This window comes from Malus domestica, chromosome 08 (genome assembly GCF_042453785.1).
Source record: "Malus domestica chromosome 08, GDT2T_hap1".
Classification (NCBI taxonomy): Eukaryota; Viridiplantae; Streptophyta; class Magnoliopsida; order Rosales; family Rosaceae; genus Malus; species Malus domestica.
Window position 1 is genome coordinate 13,704,510 of NC_091668.1, and position 11,873 is coordinate 13,716,382.

Genomic DNA, 11,873 nt, shown 5'->3' on the forward strand with positions numbered 1-11,873 from the left:
CACTCTTTATGTTGCTTTCCAAGCTGACATCCTTCACAAACTTCATCAACCTCTTTTAAATATGGAAGTCATGTACCATCTCCTTGTCTTTGATTTTTCTTAGTCCCCTTAGATGTAGATGGCCTAGCCTTTTGTTCCAGGTCTAGGTAGAGTGAGACAAACTTGTTTTCAGAGCAACATGATCATTGGGTAATAGTGCCAAAGGGTAGCATCTATTCCTCTTCATTTCTACTTTAATCACAAGATATTTCAGTGAAAGACCATAAAAAATGCTACACATTTTGCCTCCAAACAACAAGTAATACCCATGCTTATCCATCTGTCCCACACTTAGTTAGTTATCCTTCAATCTAGGTAGATGCATTACTTCCTTGATGTATTTTTTTCCTTTGCTAGTATCAATTACTAGAGTGCCCATTCCAGCTACATTCATAAGCTCACCAGTTGGCATTTGTACTTTGCCTATCACATTTGTCCTTATATCAACCAGTAGCTTTTCATTTTTAGTCATGTGGTTGTTGCAACCACTATCAATATAGCATTCACCATTGACAACTGATCTAGAGATAGTGCTATTGGTATAGAATAAGCTCCATGTCACCTCTACTTTATTAGCACTGTTTTCCTTTTGCACTGGTTTGCCTGCAGTGCACTCTCTAGCCTAGTGTCCAAAATTTTCACAGTTGTAGCATTTAGGCTTCCCCTTATATCTACACCCACCAAAGTGAAATTTAGAGCATACCCTACATTGTGGTTTTGTAACTGCTTAACCCATTGACTGTGATGAATATGCATTTTGTGCAGGACTAGCAGGAAATTTTTGTTGAAACGTGGGTTTTGAATCCCATTTCTTGCCCTTAGAATTCCAATTCTTCTGGAACTGAGATGAACCAGATTGAGCTCCACTTTTATTTTTCCCTTTTGGACTCACTGAGAGGGATGAGAATGCCTTCCCAGTAGTATCAACAATGTGTAGATGAAACCGTTGTTCTTGGCTCTTTAAGATTGCAATTACCTTCTGCAATTCTACAGTCTCCAAACATTTTGTATTTTGTATAACCAAATAGATAGGATCATACGGTTTACTTAAACTAATCAGAAACTTTTGCACAAGTCTCTCATTTGAAAGATATTCACCAAATGTTTTCATCTGATTAATCAATTCATTTAGCCTTGTAAAATAAATAGATAGAGATTCATCATTTTGCATCCTAGCATATTCAAATTCTCGTCTAAGATTTTGAAGTTTTACTGATCTAACTTGATCACCACCGTGGTATTCTCCATACAACAGATCCCATGCCATCTCAATTGAATCAACGTTGGCAATTCAAGGGAAGATCTGGTCAGAGACTGTGTTTTGTATAATTCCCAAAGCCTTTGCGCCTTCATGAGCACATTAAGCATCTCTTCATCAACTTCATCTTCCGATGATCTTTCCACTTTCTTTTTCTTCTTCGAATCAAGGGTTGTAATCCCCTTTTCTACCAGATTCCATAACCCAAGAGATTTGAAAATAGTTACCATCTTAATTCTCCAGAACTTGTAGTTCTCACCAAAGAAAATTGGAGTTCTCACTTCCGAGCCTCCAGATCCAAACATCGTTGGTTCAAATGAACTGATTTCTCTTCTCAGATGATAATGAAACTTCGGCGACCTTCACCGAGCTTCGAGTTAGCTTCGATTGAGCTGAGTGACTTCACAGATTTACGCCCAGGCTCAGATGATCGAACCTAGCTCTGAGGCCATGTTAGTGTAAATTGATAGCTGGGTATGAATTCGAAAGAAGAGATGAATGAAAATATGATGAGAAAATGGTTGCTACTCTCTTTGCAAGTCACAGAGGAATTTCACTGTTTATCATTGATTGCATTTCTCTCTATCTCTTCACACAAAGCGTGCAAGAGGTATAATACCGTTAACAATGCTTAGCTGGATCATTCCTTCTAGAAACAGATCTCAGCCACTCATCTAGCTAATAGCTAGGATCATTACACATGGCACTCATGGCCGTACATATTTTAGTCTTACACTTGGCAATTCTAAGCACAAGTGGATACACAATTAAGTACAAGATTATTCATTAATACTAATTAGCTCATGGCTTATAATTCAACAAAGTTTTTTTTTATGTCGTTTGGAGCAGCTTGATTACTTATGATGCTTCTTAGATTGCCAAACTGAGACAACAGAGCACATTGTCTGTATGAGAGTGAGTACGAGGAGCAAAACAGCTGCAGCAATAGATAGAGTTGCCCAAGGCGTGTTGCAATAATTTTGTCTTAAATTTGCCTTCCATTTGTGCCATGAAGTTTTGCAGTACTTGTTCAGGTCTTCACAAAGAGTAGCAAAATAGAAGTCGTTCGAGTCCACTATGACCCCATCGGCAAGGTTGTTAATCAGAGTAGAACCTCCACTGCTGTCACCAAGCCTATTTTCAACAATTCCGTGCTTAACAAGCAACTCCACATCCTTTGCAGTGTTCACGAAACGATCCATGATGACAACATAGTCATTCATGTAATTCTCCAAACAGTGGCATTGTTCAAAGGCAAGGAGGTTTCTGACTGTAAGTTCTGTTTCATCACTAATTGTCAATTTTGGAATTTCTAGAATCCCATCATTGAATTGTATGTCGAGCAAGTTTTTGGCTGATCCCACTCTAAACTTGACTCCTGCCCGGTGTAACTCTGTGATGCTTGGCGTGTTTAGAGTTTTGAGTTTCCCTTTAGCCTGCTGTTCTAGTGGTAGCGGTAGATATAAGTTTCTACAAAAATCGACAAAATGTTCTGCTTTATAAGCACACATTTTATCCAAATTTCCATCCGCTCCTTCTAGATCTTTGAAGAATACGTGAGAAAGTTTGATTATCGAAAGCTTCTCAGTACAGTTACTATCAGAAGGTACATCGATTTTATCTGGGTCAAAAAGATCCTCAAGAACGAAGAATGGCAACTGATTTTCAAGCAGCCGTATGTCAGGCCATACGTCCTGCAGCATCCATGGTTTGTTAAATATACGATCATTCTCGTCCTGCAATTCATGGAAACGGTGCCTCAACAAGACCTCAATAATGAATGCTGCATCCACTAGAACAATTCTTACAAAGTCATCACTGCTAAACTCAATAGTTTCTGCGTAACAACTGCGTATCTTGCCCTCTTGGTCCCTTATTATCTTTATATAGTCCTCCAAGCCGACCCTGGTTCTGCGTATAAAATCTCGTAGGTACCTCTTTTTGTGCTCTTCCATGGCTTGTAGGCCTTCCTTTCCATGGTGAAGAGGACCTATAGAGACTACTTGAGGTGTGTAGGCCTTTTCACTTACACGCCGCAGTCGTTCAGGAACTCTGTAGATACAACACGAAGAGGACAAGGGAGCCAAAACATCCAACTCCTGATTCATTGATTTTGCTAACGGAATGTATGGGTTTTCGATGTCATGTGGAGCTTCGTTGCTTCCTTTCATTTTTATTGCTGATGTGTTTGTTGCTCCAATTACGAGATGTTGATCACTAACACAACAACAAACAAATTTTTCACTATGATATTTTCAATAAGCTCAACCAACTATTGAGAAAATATGACAACAATCAAAACTAATCAACATAGTTGACAAAATTAACCCAAGAATCGAAAATATACACACCCGATTTTTGAAAGAGAAAACACACATAGACCTTTATACATCCCACCCCAAATGCCTTAAAAGAATTCAAATGGAATGCACCAAGTTCATACAAAACTCTGTTTCTTATGCTCTTGAAAAGTTCCTACTAATTATGCGAATCGGCATGAAGAAGGAAAGTATAGATGTTAGGATTGACGGTACTACAATATGAAAAAAAATACAATGTAAAGTGAAAAGATAGACATCAAGAATTTACGTTGTTTGGCAATTTGTGCCCTACGTGCACGGACCAGCGATCAATCTCTCACTATATCAAAATAATGGGTACAAGAAGAACAATCTTATCAAGCCAAAGACAAGGCTTGATGAATAGAATAAAGTATAACACTCTCTCTCACTAGACACGCTGATTTTTTTTTTTAGAGAAATTTTGCAGCAATCCCCTAACCCTTCTGCTCAATTTCAATTTCCAAACACAATATTGGCAGTGAAAAACTAAAACAGTGAAAGCTTCACGAATTTGATAAGTCAATAAACATTACGAGATTAGAGAAAAATACATAGCAAATAAAAAGAGAGAGAAGGGAGATAGGAAGTAAAAATGTACCTGCTACGTGTGTTAAAAAAAAAAAAAAGTTTGCTTTGCGTTTGGTAGGTTACTGGAAAAGCTCAGTGCAGACAGCTTTCTCTTCTGGCTCTTCTAGTACATCTGCGTCCCAGTTCCGGGCGGAGCGCCGGTAGTGTGATTGATTTTTTATTTGACAAATGGTCTTCACCTTCTTCCTCGTCTTAATCACAAAAATGCCGATTTTTTATATGCAGGAATCTTCCCTTCTTAATAATATCACAATGATAGGGTACTTTATGTAAGAAGAATTGGACGAGTTGAAGAAGTCAAGTCCACTCCTTCGCAGCTTCCTTGCCTTTTCTTTGTTAAGTCTCTTCCTTGACTATAAGAAACCGTCTTGTACTTGCCTTCATCTACCCTTTTCAGCGAAGTCTCCAATGGCTTTCCATGAAAGAGGGTTTTTTTTTTTTTTTTTTTTTTTTACAATGTTATCTACCCTAAGGAGAGGAGGGAAACTTACTCTCACAATGGGCTATCAATAATATAGTTCAAATTCGCCATTGACGAAAATGGATTCTAAAACCTCTTACTTACAAGTTAAGAACAATACCACTAGACCGTATCATATTTTTTACTTGACCATAAGAAACTGACTTGTATTTGCCTGGTATTTGCCTGGTTTTGTTCTCAAAGCAAAACTCTCTCCGCCTGGGATCATGTTTTTTCCTTTTCTCTAAGAAACTGTCTTGTATTTGCCTTTTCTTTGATACGTCTCTTCCTTGACTACAAGAAACTGTCTTGTATTTGCCTTCATCTACCCTTTTGTGCGAAGTCTCCAATTGCTTTCCATGAACTGTTTTTTATTATTTTTATTATTTATTATTATTATTATTATTTTAAACCGATATTATCTACATTAAGGAAGGATGTGAGCTTAGCCTCATAATGGACCAACAATAATGTGATTCAAATTCGTCTTTGATAAAAATTAAACCTAAAACCTTTCACTGACAAGTGAAGAAGAATACTAGGAGACCATGGTAGTGAGTGGCTTTCCATGACAGTTTCTAAATAAGATTACAAACCAGGCCCTCTACAGATTTTATTATGAAGCAAATTAAATAAAGAGAGCTTTTATGAAAAGGCCTAGGGTTAAGTTTATTTTAATAAAAAATCATGTTATAACTTTATTTAATAAGAAAAAACTTAAATTTGATTGAAAAACCCTTAAATTTTAATAAAGAGAACACAATTTTTATATATATAACCTGACACATGAGATCCATGCGTCCATCACAGTCATTGTTTATGAAACAGTTCTATACTGTTTATGAAACTTAACGGTAGCACACTATTTATGAAACTCAACGGTACTATAATATTTATGAAATTGAATGATATTATACTATTTATTGGTCTAGATTCATAAATAGTGCCTAGTTTTTTGTTCACTTTCATAAATAATGCCTAGTTATTGGGTCATATTTTATAAATAGTATAAGTAATTGGTACAGTTTTCTAAATAGTGTCGTATTCTTGGTCAAATTTCATAAATAATGTCTAGTTCTTAGTCCACTTTCATTTATAATGCTTGATTTTTTGTCATGTTTCATAAATAGTGTCCAGTTCTTGGTCATGTTTCATAAATAGTGTCTCTTTCTTGATCTAGTGTATTATATTGAACTCTTTCAATTGTTTATATTTTCTAATCAAACAGAGAACCAAGTAGAAATGGAGGTGATTAAAAATTCATACCGTACACAGCTCAAAGTTTATTTTTCTTAGCATATTCCCATACAAATCAAACAAAAGATACTGCGAATTATAAATCAAACCTGGAATTAATAAGAAAAAATAAAAATCGAGCTCATATTTTACTCAAATATTTGACAATCCTAGATGATAAGAACTCTCGTGCATGAAAGCATATAGAACTGATATTGAACCTAGAGAATATGTCATCCAAATACAAGAAGTAGGCGAAAAATCGAATCTAACAAGCTCGATTAAGTGAAAACTTCATTAAACAGTGAAATTAAAGATGAAAAACTTTGACATTTCTACAAATCATTTTCCTGCGTTTTCTCGGGAACCAAACAACCCTTTGCGATTGAAATTCCAGAAAATTAATAGCCGATCCTTGAGTGAGGAGGAAGGACCGAGATGGAGCTGAAATCGCAGGCCTCGTTGATCTTCAACTTCCTGTGCTTGAATCAGTAGGACTTTGAGGTCCGTTTGGATGTTCGGAAATTGAAGAATGAAACACAGTTGAATTTCTAGGAGATTTGAAGAGATATGGACCTTTGATTGGAAAAAGACCACTGACTGACAGTTTGAAAAAATCCTTTGCTTCCTCATATTGTTCTTCTCTACTATTTTTTTTTAATGAATCCCCTTTCTCCTCCCATCAATCACTCCACATAAATATATATATATATATATATATATATATATATATATTTTTTTTTTTTTTTAAAGTTGCGGCATATATATATATATATATATATATATATATATTTTAAATGGAGAAAAAACTCCATAGAAGCAAATACATAAGCTGGGAATAAGCACCAGCACACCAAACCAAACAAAAGCTGGTAAAAAAAAACGCTGTGCTTTGCACACGCCTTTAGTTAAGGGTTATATCTGGGTCAAAAAGATCCTCAAGAACGAAGAATGGCAACTGATTTTCAAGCAGCCGTATGTCAGGCCATACGTCCTGCAGCATCCATGGTTTGTTAAATATACGATCATTCTCGTCCTGCAATTCATGGAAACGGTGCCTCAACAAGACCTCAATAATGAATGCTGCATCCACTAGAACAATTCTCACAAAGTCATAACTGCTAAACTCGATAGTTTCTGCGTAACAACTGCGTATCTTGCCCTCTTGGTCCTTTATTATCTTTATATAGTCCTCCAAGCTGACCCTGGTTCTGCGTATAAAATCTCGTAGGTACCGCTTTTTGTGCTCTTCCATTGCTTGTAGGCCTTTCTTTCCATGGTGAAGAGGACCTACTACTTGAGGTGTGTGGGCCTTTTCACTTACACGCCGCAGTCGTTCAGGAACTCTGTAGATACAACACGAAGAGGACAAGGGAGCCAAAACATTCAACTCCTGATTCATTGATTTTGCTAACGGAATGTATGGGTTTTCGATAGAGGTCGCACTTGGTGCGATGGCAAGTGCCTTCGCCCATGAGCGGTAGGTCTCGGGTTTGAGACTTGGGAGCAGCCTCTCCATAAATGGGGGTAAGCCTAGCCGACATTCACCTCTCCCAGACCCTGCGTAAAGCGGGAGCCTTGTGCACTGGGTACGACCTTTAATGTATGGGTTTTCGATGTCATGTGGAGCTTCGTTGCTTATTGCTGATGTGTTTGTTGCTCCAAATCATAATTGCTGACAACGAGATGTTGATCACTAACACAACAACAAACAAATTTTTCACTATGATATTTTCAACAAGCTGAACCAACTATTGAGAATATATGACAACAATCAAAACTAATCAACATAATTGACAAAATTAACCCACGAATCGAAAATATACACACCCGATTTTTGAAAGAGAAAACACACATAGACCTTTATACATCCCACCCCAAATGCTTTGAAAGAATTCAAATGGAATGCACCAAGTTCATACAAAACTCTGTTTCTTATGCTCTTGAAAAGTTCCTATTAATTATACGAATCGGCACATGAAGAAGGAAAGTATAGATGTTAGGATCGACGGTACTACAATATAAAAAAAAAACATAGTGTAAAGTGAAAAGATAGACATCAAGAATTTACGTTGTTTGGCAATTTGTGCCCTATGTGCATGGACCAGCGATCAATCTCCCACTACATCAAAATAATGGGTACAAGAAGAACAATCTTATCAAGCCAAAGACAAGGCTTGATGAATAGAATAAAGTATAACACTCTCTCTCACTAGACACGCTGATTTTTTTTTCTTAGAGAAATTTTGCAGCAATCCCCTAACCCTTCTGCTCAATTTCGATTTCCAAACACAATATTGGCAGTGAAAAATAAAACAGTGAAAGCTTCACGAATTGGATGAGCCAATAAACATTACGAGATTAGAGAAAAATACATAGCAAATAAAAAGAGAGAGAAGGGAGATGGGAAGTAAAAATGTAACCTGCTACGTGTGTTAAAAAAAAAAGGTTTGCTTTGCGTTTGATAGGTGACTGGAAAAGCTCAGTGCAGACAGCTTTCTCTTCTAGCTCTTCTAGTCCATCTGCGTCCTGTTGGAAAATATTAGTATTTAGGTTTATTTTAGTATTTGGGTTTTGCTTGTTAGTTTATGATTTGGGTCTAGCCCATCTAAGTTAGGGTTTCTTAGGTTTAGTTCTCTATAAATAGAGCTTGTAATTTAGTTTGAGAATAAGTCATTAACAATGTAGCCTTTAGAGTTTTGTAGCCGTTTCGGCATTCTCGTTTGTTTAATAATATTCTTATTTTGTTAGTCTTGTTTGTTGCACACTCTGATATTCAACTTGGTATAAGATCAGGTTTGATCATTCGGGATTTAATCTGCTTTGGGTTGGTATATGTTTGCTTGTTTCCGTTGTCGTTCGTGTTCAGATTGTTAGTTGGTATTGATTGTTTGCAAGGAAAAGAAAAATGAAAGAAAAAAAAAGTTTTGCTTGCAGAGGAGAAGATCCCCCAGCAAATAAAAAAAGGGGACGAAGGAGAAAAGAAGGAAAAAAAAAAGAGGAACCATGGAAAGGAAGAAGAAGGAAGAAAAAAAAGGGAAAAAATATGGTTGTTTTGTGGCCCGTGTATGCTTGCATTAGGCATGGTAGCTTGAACTTGGAATGGAAATCTGGCATTAGCATCGACATCGGCATCGGTATTGGTATTGGTATTGGCATCGGCATCGGCATCGGCATTGACACTGGAATTTGGAGTCTACATCTACTTTAGCAAACCCATGTCGTGTACCGCCATGAGTTTGAGGGGGGGTGTTGGAAAATATTAGTATTTAGGTTTATTTTAATATTTGGGTTTTGCTTGTTAGTTTATGATTTGGGCCTAGCCCATCTAAGTTAGGGTTTCTTAGGTTTAGTTCTCTATAAATAGAGCTTGTAATTTAGTTTGAGAATAAGTCATTAACAATGTAGCCTTTAGAGTTTTGTAGCCGTTTCGGCATTCTCGTTTGTTTAATAATATTCTTATTTTGTTAGTCTTGTTTGTTGCGCACTCTGATATTCAACTTAGTATAAGATCAGGTTTGATCCTTCGAGATTTATTCTGCTTCGGGTTGGTATCTGTTTGCTTGTTTTCGTTGTCATCCGTGTTCAGATTGTTAGTTGGTATTGATTGTTTGCAAGGAAAAGAAAAATGAAAGAAAAAAAAGTTTTGCTTGCAGAGGAGAAGATCCCCCAGCAAATAAAAAAAGGGGACGAAGGAGAAAAGAAGGAAAAAAAAAAGAAGGAACCATGGAAAGGAAGAAGGAAGAAAAAAAAGGGGAAAAATATGGTTGTTTTGTGGCCAGTGTATGCTTGCATTAGGCATGGTAGCTTGAACTTGGAATGGAAATCTGGCATTGGCATCGGCATCGGCATCGATATTGGTATTGGCATCGGCATCGGTATCGACATCGGCATTGGCACTGGAATTTGGAGTCTTGGGCAAACCCATGTCGTGTACCGCCATGAGTTTGAGGGGGGGGTGTTGGAAAATATTAGTATTTAGGTTTATTTTAATATTTGGGTTTTGCTTGTTAGTTTATGATTTGGGCCTAGCCCATCTAAGTTAGAGTTTCTTAGGTTTAGTTCTCTATAAATAGAGCTTGTAATTTAGTTTGAGAATAAGTCATTCACAATATAGCCTTTAGAGTTTTGTAGTCATTTCGGCATTCTCGTTTGTTTAATAATATTCTTATTTTGTTAGTCTTGTTTGTTGCGCACTTTGATATTCAACTCGTCCAAGTTCCGGGCGGAGCGCCGGTAGTGTGATGGATTTTTTATTTGACAAATGGTCTGCACCTTCATCCTCTTGTCAATCACAAAAATACCGATTTTTTATATGCAAGAATCTATCCTTTTTTTTTTACTGTATTTTGAACTAGAGAGGGAGAGGGCCGACTTGCAGTATGCATTAACATATACAATCGGTACAACCTAGGCTTTAATAGGAGATAACGCATAATTTTTTGGGGAATCTTCATCGTTCTATTATGAGATGTCATTTTAAACCTTGACTCATTGCATATAGGCATTTATACAACGCTGTATTCTCCTTACATAACAATGTCTTGTTATTTTTGAAAGCTTGACTTTTTCATAACGCAATCCGAGACAATTCAACACCTTCTGTGCACTTTTATGACCTTTAGGATAACTATTGTACTTTGGAATCATCTTCTTGAAAACCCCCAAAAAGTAATCAAAACGCTATTACAGGTCATCAGCTGCTTTGTTTTCTGGTCAGAACAAACAAAAGTGACCCAACAATTCTTTTTCGCAACCACCGGTTGTTTCTCCACAACCCTAACTACTGATTAAGGATACTACACCTAAAGGTCTTGGAGAGGAGGGAGATGTCCCTCTTCGAAGAAGAAGACATACCATTTTTTCAGCTTTCCTATTCTATAGAGAGCTCGTCTCATTATCTCTAGTGAACGAATTGCCCGTTTCATATTCTTTGCCTTCAGCTGGACCTTCGACTTTATACAAGGGATGTCCAAGATGTATGAGTTCCTTTCTTCAGCACTTCCGTTGGATCTTCCACCTTCACTAAGCAAAGCCACTACTTATTTTCCTGCATTAAATTCTACCCTCGTTCTTCCCTATAGGTATTTGTGATTGCACTTCCCCGAAACGACAATTGTCTGCCAGCTGTTCCAATAAGATCCGAAGGAATGATCCAGCCTCCTTTCATGATTTGGCCTTCACTAGATCACGTTGCCTTTCCCTCTGACGCTAGCAAATTTTGTAATGCAGACGAAGCTCTAGTCCTTCTTAGAGTAGCAATTGCCACTGCAGGCTACAAGGAAGTTTACACATCTCTTGAGAATATCTTGACGTGGTGCTAGAGAATCTTTAGCTACTTCTAAGGGAAATGAAAAGTCTAATCCAGCACCTGAAACTCCTAGAGAATCTTTAGCTACTTCTAAGGGAAATGAAGCTGCCAAAGGAGACTAGCTTTTTAAGGCTTCTCTAGCTAGGATGGGGCCTTGTCCCTTCCAAGATTTCAAACTTTTTGTTTTCCCAATAATATGGATTCCTCTTTATTCCTTCTTTGTTTATGGAAAAGATCTCAATCTGATAACCCTCTAAAGTAAATGAACTTTATATGAGAGATTAGTGAATGAACTTTATATGAGAGATAAGTGTCGGAGCAGAATATGAGTAAATTTGTGGGCTTGGGATAGAGCTCAACAGCCCTCCTCAGCAACGTTGATTCGGGGAAACATTGCCTCTCAAACTTAGCCTTCATAAAGGATTCTCATCGCGATATTCAGAGCACCACATTATTCCAGTACAAGGAATTAAATATTCAACCCATGAGAAAACTTTTGCTCCACACTTATTGAAATACACTTATCGAATTGAAAAGCTTCAGGTCGTTCTTAAAAATATCCTGTAAACATGTGTTGGTTTCTCTATGCCTTGCTCCAATTCTTTAGGTCAAGAATTTCAATTCTTGCAATATAGTACC

General features: G+C 37.2%; 2 protein-coding genes across 3 annotated transcripts; both read right to left on the minus strand.

Annotated features, from left to right (window-relative positions):
* Positions 1 to 1,837: 1,837 nt before the first annotated feature.
* LOC103441463 (UPF0481 protein At3g47200-like) lies at positions 1,838 to 8,453 on the minus strand. 2 transcript variants are annotated; one of them, XM_070827007.1, is made up of 2 exons: positions 8,347 to 8,453; positions 1,838 to 3,514 (listed from the first exon to the last, which is right to left on the minus strand). In XM_070827007.1, exon 2 carries the CDS (start codon positions 3,466 to 3,468, stop codon positions 2,152 to 2,154), a length of 1,317 nt encoding a protein of 438 aa, XP_070683108.1. In that variant the 5' UTR covers positions 3,469 to 3,514; positions 8,347 to 8,453; the 3' UTR covers positions 1,838 to 2,151. The 2 variants fall into 2 exon arrangements, with proteins under 2 accessions (XP_070683108.1, XP_028962906.2); XM_029107073.2 differs by lacking the exon at positions 8,347 to 8,453 and adding an exon at positions 4,238 to 4,517.
* On the minus strand, positions 6,828 to 7,325 carry LOC139198045 (UPF0481 protein At3g47200-like). The gene has a single exon (XM_070826290.1). The coding sequence runs from the start codon at positions 7,323 to 7,325 to the stop codon at positions 6,828 to 6,830; it is 498 nt and encodes a 165-aa protein (XP_070682391.1).
* Positions 8,454 to 11,873: the final 3,420 nt, after the last annotated feature.